The 22,969-nt window shown below is 31.0% G+C and overlaps 1 protein-coding gene and 2 pseudogenes across 5 annotated transcripts; 2 read left to right on the top strand and 1 right to left on the bottom strand.

Moving 5' to 3' along the window:
* Positions 1-9,230: 9,230 nt before the first annotated feature.
* Positions 9,231-13,620, top strand: LOC111293660 (BEL1-like homeodomain protein 1). 5 transcript variants are annotated; one of them, XM_089743942.1, is made up of 7 exons: positions 9,435-9,886; positions 9,993-10,040; positions 10,317-10,484; positions 10,596-11,414; positions 11,949-12,322; positions 12,437-12,497; positions 12,593-13,620. In XM_089743942.1, exons 4-7 carry the CDS (start codon positions 10,659-10,661, stop codon positions 13,367-13,369), a joined length of 1,968 nt encoding a protein of 655 aa, XP_089600068.1. In that variant the 5' UTR covers positions 9,435-9,886; positions 9,993-10,040; positions 10,317-10,484; positions 10,596-10,658; the 3' UTR covers positions 13,370-13,620. The 5 variants fall into 5 exon arrangements, with proteins under 5 accessions (XP_022742246.2, XP_022742241.2, XP_089600068.1 ...); XM_022886510.2 differs by having other exon boundaries at positions 9,464-9,886; positions 10,317-10,472; XM_022886506.2 differs by lacking the exons at positions 9,435-9,886; positions 10,317-10,484 and adding an exon at positions 9,235-9,389.
* Positions 13,621-14,736: 1,116 nt separating this feature from the next.
* LOC111293661 (BTB/POZ domain-containing protein At3g05675-like) lies at positions 14,737-16,903 on the bottom strand (annotated as a pseudogene).
* Positions 16,904-20,209: 3,306 nt separating this feature from the next.
* Positions 20,210-21,743, top strand: LOC111293662 (E3 ubiquitin-protein ligase PUB24 pseudogene; annotated as a pseudogene).
* Positions 21,744-22,969: the final 1,226 nt, after the last annotated feature.

Raw genomic sequence — 22,969 nt, 5'->3', positions numbered from 1 at the left:
ACTACATTAGTGAAAAAATTTATATTTAAGATATTATATTAAATATTTTTAAATTTTAAATATCATATTAAATATTTTATTATAATTTATGGATCATTCATGACATTAACTTTTTAAATTATCTTTTCCTCCTATAATTTCGAGGTATGCATTCTTAATTTGAAATAATTAGATTTTAATGATTTTTTTAAGGCTAAATTTTATCTATCAAGTTAAGAGTTTTTAAACTAAAAATAATTCCTATTTAAACGACTTCATGTCTCTTCAACCAACATCTTCATCTTCTCTCTCTTATTATCTTTTGGTTTTCTTTTCTCTATTTTCTCGTCCTCGTTTTTTCTTTTTTTTTTTTTTTGTCAAGACTCTTGATTTGTTTTTAAATATGTCAGACGACATTTATGATAATTTTAATTATTGTCATGCATGGGAAGTATGAGAGTGTAACTCTACGAAGGACTTATGAAGTACAATTTGATTGTATGAATAGAAATCCTCGATCTGCCATTCACGACATTTTCGTTTCCATGCACGTTCCGGTGGAAGATTTTATGATTGATGAGATATCGTCTTGTATTGATCGCTTTACAAACTACGATCATTACAAAAATCGAAAGGTTTTGAGAATGTGCGTAAATGTTGATGTTACAGTTGATCGGTTGCCATTTCCTATTAGTGATGGCAACCCAACAATGACTCCTGCGAGTAAGGCAGCAATTGAAAGATTGGAGAAAGCGGTAACTGAAAGTCCCATTAATTGAGCAATTTGCTTGGATGATCTCTGGATTGGTTCTGAAGCCAAAAAGAAGCCTTGCTTGCATTTGTTCCATGTCCATTGTATTGTTTGTTGGCTTGAAACGAGTAAGTTTTGTCCAATATGTCGATTTGAGATTTAAAAATAAGAATCGTGTTAAACTTGGGACATGGCCCAAATGATTTACTCGTCTTTTTTAAATTTGTATTTTTGTACGAAAAATTCAAAATAAATCCGATAATTTAAAATAAATAATTTTAAATTATACATTCGAGATAATCATAATAAATAATTACTAACAAAATTTAAAATTTAAAATCTTTTTATAAAAAAATAATAAATTTTAATCAATTGAATCAATTATATTTTATTAATCTTTCTTAAATTTTGGAGTTCGATTCATAGTACTTGCATATCTCCCTTTCCAATTGAATAAGAGTTACACACTCAGATAAAAAAATTAAGAGCTACGCTTTGTTTGAATTTACGTGACTGTTATTTCTTAATTGACTGTTATATTAAATGGTAAATATATACATAGAAAAAGTAGACCAAATTAATAGGAAACCATAAGCATCTTTTCGTGCTAAAAGATTAATGATAGTTTTGACTAATCATGCATTTAAATATGTGAGGTAAGTCACCTTATTCAAAATTTTGGGAAAAAAAATCAATACTTAAATGAATGTTTTAATGGCGTGAATGATAAGGTTATTGAAAATTTATGGCAATAAAGTTTATCAAATGTGTATAATTGCAGCTGATACTTTTTCATATATGAATAAATCATCAATTGGTCAATTATAAATGATCATTAGACCAAACACTATGTTTGCCCTATTTTATATCATAAACATCGTTAGCATTTATTATTAAACAATTTCAAATTTGGAAAATTTTATGTTATTGAGAGTTCTGATAGTCAATTCCAAAAGTTTTTTTTTTTTTTTGTTATATATAGATTCGGTTGAATGTCTATTGGGTTTTTAAGCTAAATAATTAAGATTAATAATAACATAAAATTTTAAAATTAATATTAATTGCATTAATAAATATAAAATTCAATTGTTGAATTTTTTAAAGTAAATTAAAAATTAAAATTACATTTAATACACGAGATCATAATAAGATAAAATAAAAAATATTATAAATAATATTAAATTAAATAATATTATTTTATTTTATATATGATATATATAAAAATAAAAATAAGATAATTATTTATTGATCAAAATTATTATTTTTTAAATTTTATATAATTTAAATTATTAATTTAATTTTTAAATATATAATAAAAGATGTAAATTTAATCTCATATATTAAAAAATAATATTTATTTTTAAATAATTGAATTATTTGAGAGAATAATAATTTTTAATAATTTTATTTTTTAATTAAATATAAATTAAATATAATTAAAAAATTATTATCCAATCATATTTATTATTTCACACACCAAACATATCATAAAAGATTAGAATAAAGAATTAAATCCTAATTGATTTTATGTATTAATGAAAATTTTACGTAATTATCTTCTATTTTACTTATTAAATAAGATAATTACGTGATTCTATCCATAACAGTGGATTCTGTCATTGTGATTTTGATATCCTAATCTTATCTCGTAGAACTTGAGTCATCTTCGAATCATATCCTTGCACGCAAACTCCAAGAAAAAAGACGTTTATTTATTTTTTTATTTTCTATTTAATCCAAAATTCCACCGTTTTGATTTTCATGTAAATTTAAACTTAAATTTGATTCAGACGAACGATGAAATTAGTAATAAAAATTATTATAATTAAAATTACAAAAATATTTTAATAAAATTTTATATTGATTTAATTTTATTAAAATTAATATTTAAATTTATTAATAATATAATAAATTAATTATATAATAACAAATACAATAAAATTCAAACACAAACTTAATCAACTGATTCAAAATCTTAGGATTGAAATCGACTTTAAAAACAAAACCGACATACGTGTACACTTTCCATAGATGAAATTTAAAATAAGAATTTGTTTTATTTTGAGTCAACTTTTAGGAGCATGACTGTAATTTACTTTCTAAATACTACTGCTTTTACATGTCATGTATACGATAATGGAGGCTAAAAGAGTCATTTGAAGGCGAAGTGGATACTGCTAGGGGAAGGGGGGCAGTTTGGTTACGTGGTAGGAGCATCCGACACGTGTCTAAACAGACAACGACAAACTTCAAGATACTCTGCACATGGAAGCAAGCATTAAATAAAAAGTCAGTTGCCTAGAGACTCAGCTCTGCTCTCATTGGCTGCTTTCTTGACCTTTGTTAACACGTGGGACCCGACTATTCGTGGAATTTCACGCCCCCTAAAATAAAATTTTAATTATTATTTGTAAGGATAGGTTGTTCTGATTGGGTGGTGCGGGCCATAGGGGGAGAAAATTTCTTTAAAAGCTAAAACAAAATTTAGAAATATTTATAGAGGATCTGTTGAGTTGACGCGCGTACAGTGAGGTTAGGAAAGATTGGTGGGGTCCATTTTCGTTCGCAAAAGTCCAAACTAAAGCCAAAAAATAAATATTATTTAATTATTTATTTATTTAAAATATGTATAATATAAAATGTAAGAGAGAGGGAAATTTTTTTAAAAGAAGAGGCCAATGGAAAGTGCTTTTGCTGTACAGGGAATGGGTCGTCAGATGGACGCGGTGGGACCCGCTTGCTTGCCTCAACTCTATCAAATAATAAGTGCGCTTACCTCGACGTGGCTTTTCTTGGTCCTTTCTCCTCCTCAATTAAAGGAATTTTGTTTTTGTTATTCTATTTTTCACTTTTTACGCAAAAAAAAATTTTGGATTGCTTTATGACTTTTATATTTTTAATATTTGTTTATATTTCAATTTATTTTATTTTTTTTATTTTTCCAAAAAATAAAAAAAATTCTATTTTCTTACACCAAATACATTCTTAATATTTTTAGATATTTTTTATTTTACCATAAATAACTATATATGCATAACTTTTTTATCTGTTAATAGTCATGTCTTATTTTTTATTTTGTCAATAAGGATTTTTTTACTTTATGCTGATTTTCATAAGTATTAAGGTTTCCTATAAAAAAAAAAAAGAAAGAAAAGAAAATTGTTTTATGGTAAGTAAGTTGAAAAATGTTTTTCGGACAGTTTATTAAACGAGTGAATGTTTAGGATTAAAGCACGCTGCATTAAACGACAAGCAATTTGAAGTCACATTTTTTTGTTATTGGAATTTGGAAGTAGGAAAAATAAACCTCTTTTTTCAAGGTTAGGTAGGTAGAATTGTCTTAGAACGAGTCTACAAGAGTAGATCAAAGAGACCCAAAGGCAATTTTGAGATAGACTTTCATGGTAAGAAAGAAACTCTATTGCTATCACTTTATAACTCAATCAACGCCGCATTTGCCTAATTCCCAATTTAGAAAATCCCATGTTCAGTTTACCTACATTTGAATTTCTTTTATTTTTTAAAAAATTATATTCTCATGCATAAATCATACACATATATAATTTTGGCTAGACCCCATGAGTTAAAAATAATAATATAGCTGCTTTTTTAATTATCTAAATAAAAAATGATAGCAGATAACAACAATAATGTAACAAGGAAAAACAAATATATAGAAATTGCTCTGATTTAATCTAAATGATTCATTCATCTCTCTTATAAGGTGAATTTTTGTAACTGAATTTTTGTAACACAAATTAGACAGCTCCCAAAACTTTTTAGTTGGGATGCCACAGTAAAATTCATCATTAAGGATTTGTTTAGATGAATCGTACAATTAGTTGGTTTTTACTTGAAAGATCATTTCACCTATTCTTTCAAATAGATTATAATTATAAATCTAGATAACTATATATTGCCATCTATTTACCCTCAAATTTGAGACATATATAGCTAAATTTTTCCTTTAATTTAATATAATATATAGTTGGATAATAAGTTTGTATGTAAGTGTGTGTATATATATATATATATATATATACATATATATAAAAGTCTTTTTAGTTGGAGTATTGATTGATTAGTACTAAAGGAGAGGGGGATGCTATTCTTTTAGCTATATAGTAATTCCCTCGACTTTTTATCTGAAGTGAAAGTTATGTGTAAGATAGATATATTATTTCCATTAACTTAATTATAATAAAATTATATTAATGGTATGATTTTTTTATATGTATTTATATATATATATGTGTGTGTGTTCGCGCGAGTATGTATATTTTAAGTGCTTGATTTAATTTATTTTCTTAATATGAAGGAACTTAATCTTTAGAGAAAATATTCAATAATGGTTGCGTTTGGGATTGGAATTCCGAAGAGGAAAAGAATAACATGGTAGGGCTTAAAAGCCAGACTTTTTTTTTTCCGTTGTAGCTGATTGAAAATGGGTACATGAATGAAAGCAGCCTCTCTTAGTCTGCGTCGTCAACAAGCTTGAATTAATCAGCTTAATGTTCTTCACAATTTTTTTTTTAAATTGTTATCTTCTCTTGAATATATTAGCTAGGCTTTATGTATGTGCGTGTGTGGAAATAGTAGATCTACAAGTATTTATTTAATCTGAAAGATAGTTATCCGATTTTTTTTTTATTATCATGGCGAAATTAATACTGTAAAATTTTATATATGTAATGTTAAATAATGAATTAAAACAATTGGTAATTAAATTACACTAAAATGGCGAAATTAAATCACCTCTTTCGTCTTCGAGTGCGTACCCGACAAAAAGGATGGATGCTCTAGCTATAAGATAGATTAAGGGAAAGCTGGAAGGGACCAATTAAAATTCCTTCTCTGAATTGAGAAAAAAAAAAAAGAAAAAAAGAAAGAAATCCCTTTACCATGCTAAGGGATTGGATATTTGAAAACTTTTCATTTCAAGTTAATTTCTAAGAAATATTTATTGTAAATTTGATCAAACTTTAGTACTAAAAATAAGTCATTATTGAAAAGGTTTGAAAGAAATTCAAATTAATTAAGATTATTTAATCATGAAACAAAGAAGAAACTTGCTTGTTCTGTCATGCATATAAAACGGATTTAAAATTTTCAATTTTCTATAAAAGGAAACAGTAATTTGAGATAAAAAAAAATAAAGTGGTAGGATTTGAACCATAAACTTATGAGATTTTTTTTTAAATTTATTGTATGAATTAATTAAATTAATTTTAATTTTCAATTTTTACATTTAATTAGCAAGGAAAAAAGATGTGATTATATAAACTATTAGTTAGTTATATCCCTAGAAACATCCAATAATTTGAAGTTGGAATCTTAGGTATGGATTTTGAATAGGATTAGAGTTTTACAAGAGACATGACTATCTTTTATTTATTGAATAATTCAAGTCTTATGAATTAAGGATTTATTCGATATATAAAATTACGATACAATATAATAAAATGATATTATAAATAAAATAAAATAAAATAATATTATCATATTTTGTATTCGATGTAATGTAAGAATTATGATAAAATTATTTATTTATTTATCAAAATGATATATTTTTAAAATTTATATAATTTAAAATATTGATATAATTTTTAAAGATATAATATAATATGTAAGTTTAATTTCATGTATTAAAATAATTTTTTCTACTTTGAAAAAATTATATCATCTTATATCAAAAAAATAATTAATTCTTATTATAATCTTATTATTTTTTAGATATAAACTAAATATAATATAAAATTATTATTATCTTATTATATTTATTATTTTATGTACTAAATATAATTTATATTTATCGGTTAAAAAATTATTTTTAAGTAGTTTAAATATTTTTTCTTCGTAAATGTATGATTTGATTTGTTAATCTTTTTCAGCTCAGCACATTGAATTGTAAAATCAATACAAGGACAATGTTAGGTTTATATTTCTGGGGGAAAATGGTCCGGCTAGGAAACCGTTGACCAACCCACACGGCCCCATGGAAACGTTGGTCCATATTTTCTCAAAATAATAATAATAAAACCTATTAATAAATATTTCACTTCATATACGTCTTTCTTATTATATTTTTCCTTTTCCCCTTTTTTGACACAACCAAAATTTTTAAGCATGAAATCTTCCAGTTTTTTCAATGTTTTTCTACATCTGTAGTCATTATCTTTCACAAAAGAAATTGGAATTTTGGCAAGAAAAGACAAGCAGCAACAACCCAAAGAGTTCCATCATAACAAAATTGGAATAAATCTAGAAAGAAAATAACACTAACAATTTAAACAAAAGGACAACCATTTCAATTCCATACCCACTTCTTACATACAATCATCTCATCATCATAGAAAAAAAAATTATTAATAAAATAATTCACCAAAGAGAAGAAAAAAAAAGAGATTGAACATTCAATTAAGAAATATATTTATATTTTGGTGGTTTTAGTTTGATATGATGTGTACTACTTCCATGCCATTAAGGAAACATATCAGTACGACAATGTACTAGGATAGACCAAACTATACTTAATTAAATGTTTTAATTAATTAAGTATATTGGGTTTTTTTTTTAATGTATAAATGGAGTTAATAGCGACTTAAGAAATCCTTGAACTGAGAAAAAAGGTAAAGAAACCAGTGAAAAAAAAAAAGGGAAAATTGGGGTCAGTGTCAAAGGCGATGGTGGGAAGCTTGGCTTGAGATTCTGATATATGACGAATATAAACTTTATTATTTTTTTTAAACTAAAGTGTCCTTAATCAAATCATTACACCGAAGGCTGAAGGATGGAATTAAGGATGTTAAAATAATTATAAAATAATAAGGCGTGCGGCAAAAAAGATGACAAGAAGATCATGACTCAAGCTATCAAAAAAACCAGGTATTTTGTATGGCAAGAAAAGGACGTTTTCGCCTTTTTATGATGGTACCATGCAAAAATTCACTCTATAAAGTGTTTAATTTTCAAGTACTAACAGCCTAACTTAATCAAAAGTATAGGTTTGAATATTTGATTTGTAAACTTTAAATCAATAATAGAAGAACCTTGGCTTTTATTACTCAACAAGAGACAGACCATGCACATGGGGTCGTCTTTCAGATGAGTTTTGAGCGTACCTTTTATGGTGCAGGGCAGGAGAGCTTTCACAAGCAGTGAATGATATCTACCTGACAAATAAAAGTGAAAAGTTTCATCTGATCCCCCACCAAGTTTTCATATGACGATCTAGGAACTAGCATTATGTATGTGTTAGCAGATGGCTTTGGTAATAAATTTAAGAGTTTGATTTGATCAGAGAATGACAGTTGATTCAAATCCCCAGTCCACAACCAATAAAAATTTGGTTTACCTGATAGATGAAGATGATGTGTCAACGTTATTGTTTGAAAAACCAGTCCTGTTAACATCATGACCTCAAAAGCCTTAACTCAGTACTGCTCGCTCTTATACTATAATTGTTACTGATGGTGATGGCAAAGTTTCTTGAAAATGAGGGTGATTAGATATAGAAAAAATAGGTAGATTTTGTTGTTCAGAGAGTTAATTGAATTGCTCACCCCCTCCCCCCTGTAATGTATCTTCCGCGATTTCATTCTTTAATTTTCCTACTCCTCCCATCAAGGTCAACTTTCTCTTATCCTGTTAACAAATCTATTACTACCAAACACTTTCATGTTTTTAGTTTCTTTGGTTTTTAGGAATCCCATTGGAGCATTGAAAAGGTTGCTCGGGAAGGTGGAGACGGAATTCAAAATTGGAGGAGAAATAAAGAACATTAAAGTCAGAAAGTAGCTAAGAGACACTTGTAGCAGAGGATTTCTTTTTGTGTAATTTTCAACTACAATTTTGCTAAAGTGTCTGATGGATGAGACAAACTCAAGTAGGGAGCACTTGATTCAAATTCACACATTCATGCATTTGATTGGGACCCCACTGTTTTTGTTTTGTTTTTTTTTTTTTCATACATTGAACTATTTACTTTTGGGTAGATTTCAAGTTTATATTTATATATTTCAAATCCAAAATTCTCACGCAGATAAACAATGGGTTTTCTTTAAGTTTGTAAACATATATATTTACTAATATTTATTTCATTTTGTATTTATAAAAAATTTTCAGGCATTAAAGTTGGTGTCACGGTGGTTTCATGGTTCTGTTTTCCTTAGCAATTTAATTGCTTTATCTCCAAACTCTGGCATACAACCACGAAAAAATTAGCCCAAAAAATTCTGAAAAGAAAAACGAGAAAAGACGAAAAGATATTTAATGTTGAATCGAGGACTAGGACCCACCACCTTCTCTGTTTATGATGATATGATCATCATCATCATCACCACCACCATCATCATAATTATCATCATTATTATTATTATTAATTAATTAAGTTTTGGTGTGGAAGGAGATGTTTCCACGTTTCTCAGACCAGATGCTTGTAATCTTCTGACACAGAAATATTTCATTTTTTATATAAAAGCTTTATTACTAATTTTTATACATATATATCATATCAAAAAACATGTTTCTCTTACCCTTTCCTTCACAGAAAAAAAAAAGAAAAGAAAAGTGAGTGTCATCAAAGTTGCTTGGTTGCATCAAATGATTTGAAAAGGGAGGGTCAAATCAGAGAAGTTCCCTTGTTTTGATCTATTTGCAGGTACTTCGCCTAAAAATAAAAAGCTACAAAAGAGAATGATAGAGAAGGGAGGGGGGGTTCATATCATCCGTGAAAGGATAACAATCTGTCACAGTTGCAGGTCTCCCACCAAGTTGTCAAAAGCAAAGAAAAAAAAAAGAAAACTAACTACTCCTGTGTATCTTCTTAGTTTCTTTGAATAAGAAACATTTTTTTTCTCTAAAAGCTAGAACCAAATATAGGAAATGGGAATTAAAAGATGGGTTTAGTTTAACTCTTCCTCAAGTACTCTCTCTTTACACCCAAAAAAGACGGTATCTTTTTCTCAGCCTTTTTTTAACCTCATCTCTCTCTTTCTTTCTTTTTTGCCCTAGTCAGTGGGGGGAGTTGCAGAGATTTTGAGTCAGACAAAAGAACTAGCTTTCCTCTCTATGTTGTGAAGGGGAATTGGTAAAAATTAAAATCATAAACTCCATAGATAGATCATATTCAGACAGGCGGGCATAGAGGAGTGAATGGTGGCCCCCTACCTTCTCTTTTTCTTTAACTCAAATTATGGTATTTTGGCTTTTCTTTCTCAATTTTTTTTTTTGCAAGCTAAAAAATCCTTCTTTTCATTTGTAGCGCGGATGATCATGAAGCACGTGCACACTCAGATAACCATCACACCAGGTACCAATATTATTAACTACTATAATCAATTCTTTTTCAGTTCTCTCTCTTTCAATCTATGTACCTGATCCTTCTCTCTCCTATTCTCCTTCCTCTCTATCTTTATATAAACACCATAGCTTTCTTCCCTGTACTCCCTGTCCTTTTCCTGTCCTTCTCATGTCTTCAAGCTCTAGAATGTGAAGACCGAGAGACGACAACTAACATATTCTGTTTCCAAACCCTGAACCAAAATCACAATTACTTGTATTTGAAATTTGCTATTGATTTTTCCAGGATCTACTTGATCATCCGAAGACAATCGATATTTCATTTATACCTGCTGCTACTCTTTTAAAGTATCCCTCTCCAATTTCCTCCTACGATTCATCAACCAATAGCAAAACGTTGATTCAAGGACTTAGGATTCATTGTGAAGAATAAGCTAAAAATGTGAAAGCTTTGGTGTTGTATATTTTGATTGATGTTATGGATGGGTTTTTATTTATTTATTTTTTTGATGTATGTGACTATGCAAGTACTAATACTTAAGTCTTTCTTTTCTTTTTCTTTCAGTGAAGTGAAAGCAAAGAAAACAACATTACATTTTTGCAAACTCGTAGAAAGAAACAACATCTGATGGCGACGTACTTTCATGGGAACCCTGAAATCCAAGCAGCTGATGGTCTCCAAACCCTCGTACTTATGAACCCTGCCTATGTTCAGTACTTAGATACCCCTCCTCCGCCAGAAAGCAACCTAGTTTTCCTCAACTCCAACTCCCTCTCTCCTTACGCTCCATTGCCCCACACTCAGCAATTCGTCGGCATCCCCCTCCCTGCCACCTCCGGGGCCGACCAAGACCCAATTTCCCACGACATCTCCCCCTTGCATGGCCTCGTTCAGCGCGTCCATTACAACTTGTACAACCCTATTAACCCTTCTGGGGAGACGCGTGAAAGTCCACGCGCTCAACAGGGACTCTCTTTGAGCCTTTCTTCCCAACAGCAGCCAGTTTATGGATCACGGGGTGAAGCAGTTTCAGGAGAAGACATGCGGGTTTCAGGACGGTCGGCTTCATCGGGTTCAGGGGTGATCAATGGAGTGTCAGGTATACAAAGTGTGTTGTTGAGTTCTAAATACTTGAAGGCTGCTCAAGAGCTTCTTGATGAGGTTGTTAATGTTAACAATACTGGGATTACGAAGAGTGAATTGGATAAAAAGGGTAGTGGAAATAATAGCAATAGCAGTAAGGCTATTAGAGAGTCGTCAGCGGTGGCGGGAGATGGTTCTGGTGGTGAGGAAGCAGGTGGCAAGCGCGATGCCGAGTTGACCACAGCAGAGAGACAGGAAATTCAGATGAAGAAAGCAAAGCTAATGACCATGCTTGATAAGGTATGGAAATTATGTAGATATTTATCATATATATTATATAGTTGTCTTTTGTATGCTTTTTTGGTGGGTTTGGTTTGATTTTTTGAAAGTGTAAGTGTTAAGAAAATAAGTTTGTTTTCTTAGGAAAGTTGTTTTTTCAAGGAAAATATTGTTCTAAATATGGGGGAAATTGAGTTGACTCCTTATCAATTGATACAGTAATAGTAACGAAGAGAATCATGGAAAACAGTGGGATAAAAGTTACTTTCATTGAGTCATCAAATGGAATTTTAATAATTTGAGGTCTTATCGCTTTAGATTTCAATCTTTGTTGAAGAAGAAGAAGAAGAAGATAAAGTGCGTCGAATTTTCTTGAAATTGAAAGCCGTATTTTGATTTAGACCTTAAAACAATGAAATTTATCGATTGTATGCCAGGTTATTCAAATCTAGTTAGCAAGACTGAATTTCAATGTTCTTTTAGATGTCCAAAGTCCATGCTTAAGCACAAGTGCACAACATTGATACTGAGTCTTTTTTCATAATCTTTTTCCAGGTGGATCAAATGTACAGGCAATACCATCACGAGATGCAGATTGTAATTTCTACATTTGAGAAAGCTGCTGGAACTGGCTCTGCTAAAATATATGCAGCTCTTGCATTAAAGACCATCTCAAAGCAGTTTCGGTGTTTGAAAGATGCAATAACTGGTCAAATTCGAGCTGCAAACAAAAATTTGGGTGAAGAAGATTGCCTAGGAGGGAAGATTGAAGGGTCGAGACTTAAGTTTGTCGATCATCACCTTCGACAACAAAGAGCACTTCAGCAGTTGGGAATGATCCAGCACAATGCTTGGAGACCCCAAAGAGGATTACCAGAAAGATCAGTTTCTGTTCTTCGAGCTTGGCTCTTTGAACATTTTCTCCACCCGTAAGTACTCTAAATGATTCTTATTGCCACATTGGGAATATTCCTTATAGTTTCTAAATTTGGAAGGTCCTTTTCATTTTCCAGTAGTATCTGATTTCTTTATTTGCATTTCAGCTATCCTAAAGATTCAGACAAGCACATTCTTGCCAAACAAGCAGGGCTTACTAGGAGCCAGGTACTGGCTAAATTCTATGTTCTTCACTATTGTCTTACGACTTTTGCCCCAATCGTGGCTTGTCTAATTCAATAATGTTTTTTGTGATAATTCAGGTGTCTAATTGGTTCATAAATGCTCGAGTCCGGCTTTGGAAGCCAATGGTGGAAGAAATGTACTTGGAGGAAATCAAGGAGCAAGAACAGCATGGTTCTGAGGACAAAACAAGCAAGAACCAGAATAATGAAGATTCAGCATCCAAATCCACTGCTCCAGAGAAAAGTCCTGCAGAAAACCAGGCGAAAAGTTTCAGTTCCAAACAGGACAATTCCACAAACCAGAATGCTTCCTCAATGCCAACGTCTCCCCTTGCAGGAAATATCCGTAACCAGTCAGGATTCTCCCTCATTGGGTCATCCGAATTGGAAGGGATCACCCAAGGAAGTCCAAAGAAACCAAGGAGCATTGAACTGTTGCAGTCCCCAACTAGTGTTCCATCAATAAACATGGATATCAAGCGAAGTGAGGCAAGCAATGAGGTTTCTATGAAGTTCGGGAAAGATGGCTATTCATTCATGGGAGGTTTTGGGCAATGTCCTATCGGAGAAATTGGAAGGTTTGATGCAGAACAGTTCGCTCCAAGGTTTTCAGGTAATAGTGTTTCCCTCACTCTTGGTCTTCCCCACTGTGAAAACCTTTCCTTGTGTGGAACTCATCGAACTTTTCTCCCAAACCAAAGCATGCAAATGGGGAGAAGGCTGGACGTTGGTGAACCAAATGAGTTTGGTGATATAAGCCCTTCCACACCTCACTCTTCAGCTGCCTATGAGAACATCAACATTCAGAACAGAAAAAGGTTTGGGGCGCAATTGTTACCAGACTTTGTTGCCTGATGAATATATGATTTGAGGATTCAAGAAACCTATAGGGAATGGTTTCTCATTCATTGTTTCTTGATTTCCTCTTCATTTTCTCTCCCATAAGTAACAAGTATAATGCACGGTATATTGGAAAGAAAGAAGAAAATTCACCTACTATAGGTTGTATACTTACTTTAGGATTTCAGCATATATTTGAGCATTGTGTATTAGTTGTGTAAGTTTTGGGAATTGGATGGATTGATATCATAAAATTAGTTGCTTGAGTTACCAAATTTTAGTCAATTTGGGTTTGCATGTAGTATTTTATCAAATGGATGAGGAACAATTTACTAATTTAGTCCTATGCTGATGTTAAACCGATCACAAAGAACACAGATAAGATTGGGCTAAAAGTAGCCTTTTTCTTTTTTTGGAGTAATTAGTGCTTTCTTTGTTTAAACTATCTGCTGAGCACAGCATCTTAGAATCAGACTTTGCAGCAACTGAATTCTTTGGAGCAAAACTGCTACCATGAACATTCTTGATGAAGTGCTCAATCTTTACTGTGATCTTATGAGAAAGAGGATCTGCAATTTCTACTCTTTTATCAATGCTTGATGATTGAAACATCTGGAATCATGGTTACCGAATGCATTGTTAAATTAACATCAAGATTTCAAATGCAGAAAGTATGCAAAAGTTTACAAAATATAATTTTTCAGGCTTGAGATGAGGTACCCTACTGTTTCTCCTTATGAGAATCTTAAAAAAAAAAAAAAATACAGGACGGAAAGAAAATGTTATGGCTTAATAAAGTTGTCAAGAGTAGGACAAAAGTGCAGAAGTGGTCCATCGGGTTGCGGAAGGATTTAGAAGATTATGCTTAATTAAAGAAAGGGAAAGAATAGTAAAAGTACTATTTTTTTATTGAGATTAAATAAATCAATTTAACTTCAATCTTCTCTATTCTAATTGACTATATAGTTCACATTCAATCTTCCCTTCACTGTTTGAATTTTTTTTTTTTTGAAAACTGCTTGGAATGATCAACTCCAAAGGTATACATCAATGATCAAACCAAGCAAAATTGTATATTTCTTTTACCTGTAGAGTTCGTTCTGTTTTTGCAGCAGCAAAATACAAATAAAAACCATTTGAATGTTTTCATCTTAAATTTGAGTTTTGAAGCTTGTCCACCCATATAACTACCACCTCGTAACATTTTGAATCAGCCTAGTGCTGATGCCTGGCAAATTATGCTCATGCCCATGTCCTTTTGAGAGCATTAAAAAAAAAAAGACTCAAGCTCACCAATACTTCTCAAAAGTTCTGCTCAACTAGGATTTTCATATTTAAAATCAAAGTTAACCTACACAAAGCTGATAATATGGCTGCACAAGTCCAGCAGGTGGCAATTGTACACCTTGATTTCATTTTCTATGAGATTAATCTCACCTCGGCGTTTATACAGTTATTGAGGATCTAGCATTACATGATTTACAAACACAAAAATTTCAATTTCAAACCAAACAAAGAGCAGAAGGGGCCACTAACTTAGACGTCTCTTTATTTTAATGACACTTCCCTTTCTAAACGCCCCTGTAAACTGACTAATAAAAAGAAACAAATATGAAAAACCTTGAATGCTCAATGCTTGACTAAGCAAATGGTAATTGAATTAGAACCTAAACAAAATGGGAGATAAGGTTTAAAGTGTGTAGTCATACAATGGCCGCCCCCTAACAGAACCAGTCTCCCCTTATCAACTTTGGACCTGTAACACCATACCTCAAATGCCTCGGTTGGATCTGGATACTTTACATGTTCATTTCCCAACCATTCAGTCAAAATCTCAGCTTGGTGTACAGATGGCAATCCAAGAATTATCAAAACAAATATCGATTCCAATGACTGCCAAATTTCACCATCTATCTTAAATGCCAAAGAATCCTAATCATTAGTCATGACAGAATCACCATGTCAAGCCGTTTAGCAGTTGGCAAAATAACAGTGCCATACCCTATTGACTCCAAAACTTTTGCCACAACCTCAACAACCTTCAGCATTGTCTCAATTATTTCAGCGGTTGGACTTGATTGCATGACCTTAACTATTTTATCAGCTGCATCCACCCAACTGTGAACGAATTCCCTCATAATTTCCAACTTTGTCAACAGCTGACAAACCCAGGACTGAAATGATTTCATCATTCCTGCCTCACCAACCAATTATGTGAGCTCACATAAAAAACCTTCCAACAGATTGTTAAATCTAGAACATAGTCTCCTTACACAATCTTTTACCTCAGATTTGATATCATCATTGGCAATTAATAGCGGGGAATCGTCATCTTCCGTTACCATGTACTCAAGCTACCCTTGAGCCGAAGATTCGAGATCATTTATCAAAGTGGCAGGAATAACATAGCAAATCAAAGAGTTGAGATAAAAATCTTACGTATTGCCAGTAGATTGACTGGTTGGAGATGGACAAGAATTGGCTCCACTTCAGAACCCATTGCCGGTATGATTCTTAAAATCTCCTTCTCCTCAGACTCTTCCCAAGTAACAGCTTCTAAGTAGTTCACACAAGCACTAACTATTTGTGGGCACCCAAGTTCAATGGCAACCTGTAGAATGCCCAGGGCATTTTTTACACCATTCCACAAGTCATCTACTATGCCATCTATAACAACATAGAGAAGGCACATAACATTGTAATCAAAGTCTGATTCCTGGCAATAAATCTCTAACACAGTTGCGTGAGTCAAGAATCTGACATGTTGGCCAATTCTCAGAGAGGTGGATCGCAAACAATTTTCTCTTCTTTACAAGGACGTTGGAGTGACAATATATCCACTCATCACGCCCCTCATGTGTTCGTAACCTCACAACAACATCAATGGTTGATCGGTCACGAATTCTACTGGGAGCATCCAATTTATGTCCCTTAAAGCAAGAGGAAATAATATACATAAAAAACTAGAAACAGCTGATATCGAAGAGTTGTTGAAGGATAAATGTAATAAAAGAAGAAAATTTTCAACTACAAATACTACAAGTAAACTAACTAAAGTTGTACGTTTGAATAAATATAGGATTGGAAGGTAAACACCAAGAACTAAATCTAAGTTAATCAAAAACTTTCAAAAGCAACACAGGTCACTCCATTAAACCAAATGGATACAAATAACTCTAAAAAGCAAACTGAAATTTCATTTTACACGGAAATTAAATATCTTCAAAAGGGAACAAGATGCAAGTAAAGTTTCTTGTTGCTTATTCAGCAGCAAAAGGGATGAAAGAAAATACTCCAAAAAATGGCTCTTCTTTAGAAAACTGAAACAAAATACCCACTGAGCCAATATTAAAAGTGGGAAATTTGTGTGCGCATATTTTGACATGAGTTGGGAAAACTTTCGCACTCATTTAAAAAAAAAAAAAACCCGAAAATGCTTCATTTTCTTTTACAGAATTATATAGTTGCTTATCTAAAATGGTTAGCCGTTAGACCCAAATACAGAATTTGAAAGACAATAATACCTTCTCTTCTACTTTGAAGTCGCATTAGCATTTAGCAGTAAAGAAGGAAGACAGCGCTCTCCTTTCTTTCTCTTATCTTTTTGAATTCTGAATCGAGAGAAAGGTTGGATTGGAAATTGGGAGCCAGATGCGAATTGAGATGTGTTGCCAGATCCCTGGAGCCCTTGGCCCAATTGAAGTTCTTGGACTCAGAAAAATCTTGGGTTCGGTTTTGCTGGCTTTTACGGAGGATGGGAATAGATATTATAGGAGTATAAAAATTCAAATGAATATGATTTTAAATTTTTATTAAATATGAAAATAAAAACGGATAATATAATATTTATTTTGTATCTGTATTATATATACGTGTTTAGTAAATAAATTTTTTATTAAATAATATAAATTATTATTTTATATTAATTAAAATTAATAAATTTTTATTGAAAATAATATATTAATATATAATTATCTAAATATATAAGATAAAAATTAAAAAAAAACTTAAAAATAAATTTTGGTTTTTATTATTATTTTTTAAAAATTATGGATATGAGAATTATTTATGTCCATTAAATATTCACGAAAAATGGTGAAAATTGATTTAAAATATTCATTATGTATAAATACAAAAATCGATATAATATAAAAAATCTAAAGATAAATATGAAATATTTTACCTATTTCATATCCTATCCATTTAATTCTCACTTTTTTTCTTTTTTTATTTTTTACTTTAGGTGAATAAACTGAAATTCATTTAAGATTTCATTTGATCCAATTGAAAAAACAAAAATTTTGTCGTAAAAGTTTATTAGGGTATTAGGTATGAGAATAAAATATTATCTGAAAAACAAATAAAAGATCCTAAAATCTATAAGTTTCAAATTCAAACTCAAGTATACGTAGAATTTATACAACTTGATGATGGTTTGATGGTTTATTTAATTTTGTAAGATTCACGGGTAATAATTTTATGTTTATATTAATAATTTGTCTATAAAAGTTTTAAAAATAGTTGTATAAAGTAATATTTTATTTAAATAAATAATATATTAGGTTGATTTGATATGTATAACACCACATCAGTTATAAACAATTGAATCAAACCAAAAACCAAAGTTATAAACTTCAAAACCTACGTCGAAATTTGGAAAATTAAAAGGAAATAATTCATAAGAAATTAATTTGATAATTCATAGTATATAAACTTAAAACGATATTGGTCATTAATGAAGTCGAGAATTTTCAGTAAGTGCGTGGTCGTAACGACCAAAAAATTAGAAAAGTTTGCATTACAAATAATAAAGCAGAAGAAAATTCATATTTCAACCCAGTCAATCTCGCAATTAATGATTAATTTGACCCTTAGGGATGTTTTGTTGGGCACTCAATTGCTAGAATTAAAAAGAAAAAAAAAATGTAATCTGCTTTGATTTGGTGCTTATATATGGAAGCTTACGGAATGCATTGAAGAGGTAAAATACAAAATTTATATATTTTGAAGAGTTTTTATGATTCGTTTACATAAATATTATTATTACAGAATCGTGATATGATTTATTCATATATAATAACAAAATTTTAATTCATAATAAATTTTAAATTTTAGTGTAGCTTAATTTAAATCCAATAATTTATATATAGGTATTATGTAAAATATTAATAATTTATGTTTTTGTGTAATATTTTGTATAAAAATTATTTGTTATAATTTATATTAATATGAAAATAAATATATATTTTTTGATTTTATTATATTTATTTATATCTTTTGTTAAAATTTAAAATTATATTATTTTTATTTCGTATCATTATATCATATTTTAAATTATTAAATATAATTTAATCATAATCACATTGACCGTAAATTTGAAAATGCTAAAGGATTCGGAAACGACTTAATGAATTGGAATCCGATGAAGTTCGCAAAAATTACTGTGGGTCATGATGCTATAGAGTCACCTTCTGGAACCAAATATTTAAAAAAAAAAAAAAGGAGTGGGGTGGGGCTGCAGCAGCTAAATTTGACTGTCTCTGGCTATATGATAATTAAGTTTGCAAAACACGTGATGATGGTCATGGTTAAGCTAATTAACATGAAAAGTTGGGCAATTTCAACCCTTTCAAAATTTCCAAGTATTTCACGAGAAAACAATAATTAAAACCTAATTTCATTTTTGTTCTTGTATTAACGTGCAAATTAACAAGACACTCGAATTTTGTTAATTATTAATCAAAATAATTATTATAATATATAAGATAAATGAGTAAATTTTGCAGTGTTCAAAAGGAGTAGAGTCAGGAGTGTTCAAACAAAAAAGAAGCTGGCATGAAATGAATGAATCTTTGAAATTCAAAGTAATAATAATTCCAAATGACCAGCCCACTTGTTGGGCCATGAATGTATATATTATTCAACATTTGAAAAATTATTTTCTACCCTAAAAAAAAACCAAGTCTCATCTAATTTTTTTTTTATATCCTTTCATTAATTTGCCTGTAAAATAACATTTTTTTTTCTAAAAAATAAATACAAGATACATTTGTCTACCAACCATTAATTATCATAAAGTTTATTTTATTTTATAGCAATTTTTAATTAAGTAAAAAGAAAATATAATATAAAAATATATAAGGAGCAGAAACAATCAGTGAAAAGTAGTAACCAAACATTTTAATTAAACACCAAATTATATAAACCTGAACAAGATTGATAATTTTGATCACATTTAACCTGCATCCATTATTAATTATATAAATGTTGATTAATAATTATACGAGATACACGTGTCTGCCGGTGCTTTTTTCCTTTCAACTTTATATTCTGTTCAACTTCCATATGAAATTACATTGCAAAGTTGATAAAAAAAAAATCATTAAAATCAAGAGGGTCTGGTTTTCCTCCAAACTTTTATTTTTCAATTTTGTAAAAAAAAAAAAAATAATAACAGAGTCAAGCCAGCCGTTGACTCAGCTTTTTTGACTCCCATCACAAATTTGTGTTACGATTTATTTGACTATCACCGCTATCCACAACAAATGCAATAATATATTTTCTAGGTTATAGGAAGCACCAGAACTTTTTTAGTTTCAATTTTACAAAACTAAAAACAAAGAGAATATAATAGTTTTGTTTCCTTAAGAAAGAAAAGACATGAGAATGAGCCTTTGCGTGTTGGTACCTTTGTTTTTTGGCCAGATTACGTGTTACTTTAATATGTGCAAAAGCCTCAACATTTCTCCATTTGACCAATCATCTCTCTCTTTGGAATGAATTTAATGGGAAGCGATGACCAGTAAGAGACGATCCCCCACTTCTTTCCCATTTGGTCTATAAATTAAGCCGCTTTTTCTTACCACTCAAAGCCTCCCCACCATTCCATACTTTTGCCTTTGCCTCGCCGTTACGGAAAAACAAAAACAAAACAAAAAGCTCTTAATTTCAGCTTCTTTCTCCGACATTAACATTGTTTTTTTTTTTTTTCAATCTTTTGCACCATTCTTTTTCCAAATATTTCATGGAGGATATTGAAGTTCCCAAGTATTTCATCTGTCCCATATCTTTACAAATCATGAAAGACCCCGTGACGGCCTTAACTGGTATCACATATGATCGCGAGAGCATTGAGCAATGGCTAATCACAGGCAAAAACACCAGCTGTCCAGTCACCAAGCAACCTTTGCCTAGAGATTCTGATTTAACGCCTAACCATACGCTGCGTCGCTTGATCCAAGCCTGGTGCGCTGAGAATGCTTCGCTTGGCGTTGACCGGATTCCTACGCCTAAACCTTGCCTTGATAGATTCCATTTCCTTAAACTCATCAAAGAGTTTCAACAGCCTGATTCGAAGATGAAAGCTCTCAGAGAACTGCATTTATTGGCGGCGTCCAAGAATGAAAGAAACAGGAAGTATATGGTGGAGGCTGGGGTGCCTAAAGTTATATTATCATTTATTGTAAATTGTTCCATGGAAGACAGTATCAATGGCCTGGAAGAAGCCCTAAGCGTACTTTTTTATATTCGAATTCCAGCCGCTGAAGCAAATTTGTTTCCCAAAGAAAATCATCAGATTATCAAATCATTGATATGGGTATTAGGACGTGAATTCAAAAACCAAGTTATGGTTAAATCCCATGCGGTTTTAACATTGAAAACGATCATTGAAACAGCAAGTTCTATTTTACTGGAAAGATTAGAACCACAGTTCTTTGAGATGATTGTAGGAGTTTTGAAACAAAGCACCAGTGTCACTCAACAGGGAATGAATGCAGCTTTGCATGTTCTATTAGATGCTTGTCCTTGGGGAAGGAATCGGTTAATGATGATTGAATCAGGAGCAGTTTCTTCGCTTATCGAGCTTGAATTGGGATCACCCGAAAAGAGAACCACCGAGCTTATTCTGGGAATACTCTTCCATTTATGTTCTTGTGCAGATGGGAGAGCTGAGTTTCTTAGCCACAAAGGCGGCCTTGCCGTGGTGACAAAGAGGATTATGAGAGTTTCTCCCACGGCGGACCATCGAGCCATCTTGATTCTTTCATTGATAAGCAAGTTCTCTGCTACGAATTTGGTTGTTCATGAAATGTTGGATGTTGGAACTGTAACTAAGCTTTGCATGTTGCTGCAAGTTGACTGTGCAACGTATTTGAAGCAAAAAGCTATGGAAATCCTTAGATCACATTATGATGAGTGGCAAAAGTTCCCTTGCACCGATAAAACTCTCTTTGACAAGTTATACTAATGAAATTCAACATTAGTTCTAAACTTATTATATTTACTTTTCTTATTACTATGTAATTGTGAACTATTATATTCACAACCAATTATCCCAATTTTTTCTATGCGCATGTCATAATTGAATGTATATAGACAATTTGGACCATTGGTTGTGAATTTATAGATATATTTTTTTAATTTTGGTGATTAATTTATTAAAAAAATTAAATACCGTTGAGATAATTTAAGATACATTTGAACTTAGTTCAAATGGTTAATTTCTTATAATTTTTGTTAATTGTAAATATCATTACCATAATTTTAGTATGGATCAATTGAGTAATCAATTTACATATCATAGATATGATTTTTGATGATTACTTGTTATTCATCTTCCAATCATGCTATTTGTTTAATCAAACCTTGAAGTAACTAGAAGAATTCAAGCATATATGCATGGAACCAGCTAGTAATTTATAAATTACTTATCCCCAAAACCCCAAAATCAATGAATATTGAATACAATAATTAAGTCCATCAATCCTTTGATGCATGTTTTATGATAATTTGGGATAAATTAGGGATTTAAATATAAGATTTGTGATTTTAGAAGAAAGATATGAGCAGTTATTATTTAATAATGTTGTTTGACTGATGAATTCCCAAGTTTCTAGGAATTCACAAGAACAGGCATGGCACTTTAATCAAATGGGAAAATCAGTCTCATAATTTACTTTTTTGCTTAAAAAATGCCAGGTCAAGGTTTTCAACAAACATGTTAAAAGGCTTCTAACTGTTTCTAAGTAATCAAATGTACTAAGCATGTTACCTGCTTTCTAAATGATGTTGGTAACTTGTAATTAATCACATATTCAAATTGGTTATACTATTTTTATTATTATTATTCAAATTAGTTTAATTTTTATTTAAAAGCTATTTTCAAAATTAAAAAAATTTTAAATTTAAATAAAAAGCTCTATCTATTTTGTTTCTAAACTTTGTTTTTGTTGACGAAGATTTAATAAAAAATCTTAATATGCTTGCATTTTATAATTACTGCAATAATAATAAGGCAGTAGGAGTAATAAATTTGTGGTCGTACGGATCAACGCAAGAAGCAGCAGCACACAACACGAGCAATGGCGTTTGAGAGCGTGTTAACGACCTACGTTTCTCGAGTCCAATGACTCGCTGAGCTCACTGGTTCAAGCGCAACAATGGCAACTCCCAGACCACCAAACAGTAACAACGCCGTTAGATCCAGTAATGAATAACTTAAGCTTGTATCATGAGATTGATCTACAATTAAACTCACACAAATCAGAGATTGGAGTTGTCGATTTGGTTTTAATCGAGGGGTTGAGCGGAAGAAAAACGTTTAAGGAAGCCAAG

This window comes from Durio zibethinus, chromosome 14, assembly GCF_047325235.1.
Source record: "Durio zibethinus cultivar Kanyao isolate XHJ-2024 chromosome 14, ASM4732523v1, whole genome shotgun sequence".
Classification (NCBI taxonomy): Eukaryota; Viridiplantae; Streptophyta; class Magnoliopsida; order Malvales; family Malvaceae; genus Durio; species Durio zibethinus.
The sequence above is the reverse complement of the archived record's forward strand: the minus strand, read 5'-3'. Positions and strand labels throughout refer to the sequence as shown.

Bases quoted from the DNA above. Each gene is read 5' to 3' on its own strand.
- LOC111293660 (XM_022886511.2), top strand. From the start codon at position 10,659: ATGGCGACGTACTTTCATGGGAACCCTGAAATCCAAGCAGCTGATGGT. The intron at 12,323-12,436 runs GTAAGTACTCTA...TTTGCATTTCAG, and splicing joins TTTGAACATTTTCTCCACCC to CTATCCTAAAGATTCAGACA. The intron at 12,498-12,592 runs GTACTGGCTAAA...GTGATAATTCAG, and splicing joins CAGGGCTTACTAGGAGCCAG to GTGTCTAATTGGTTCATAAA.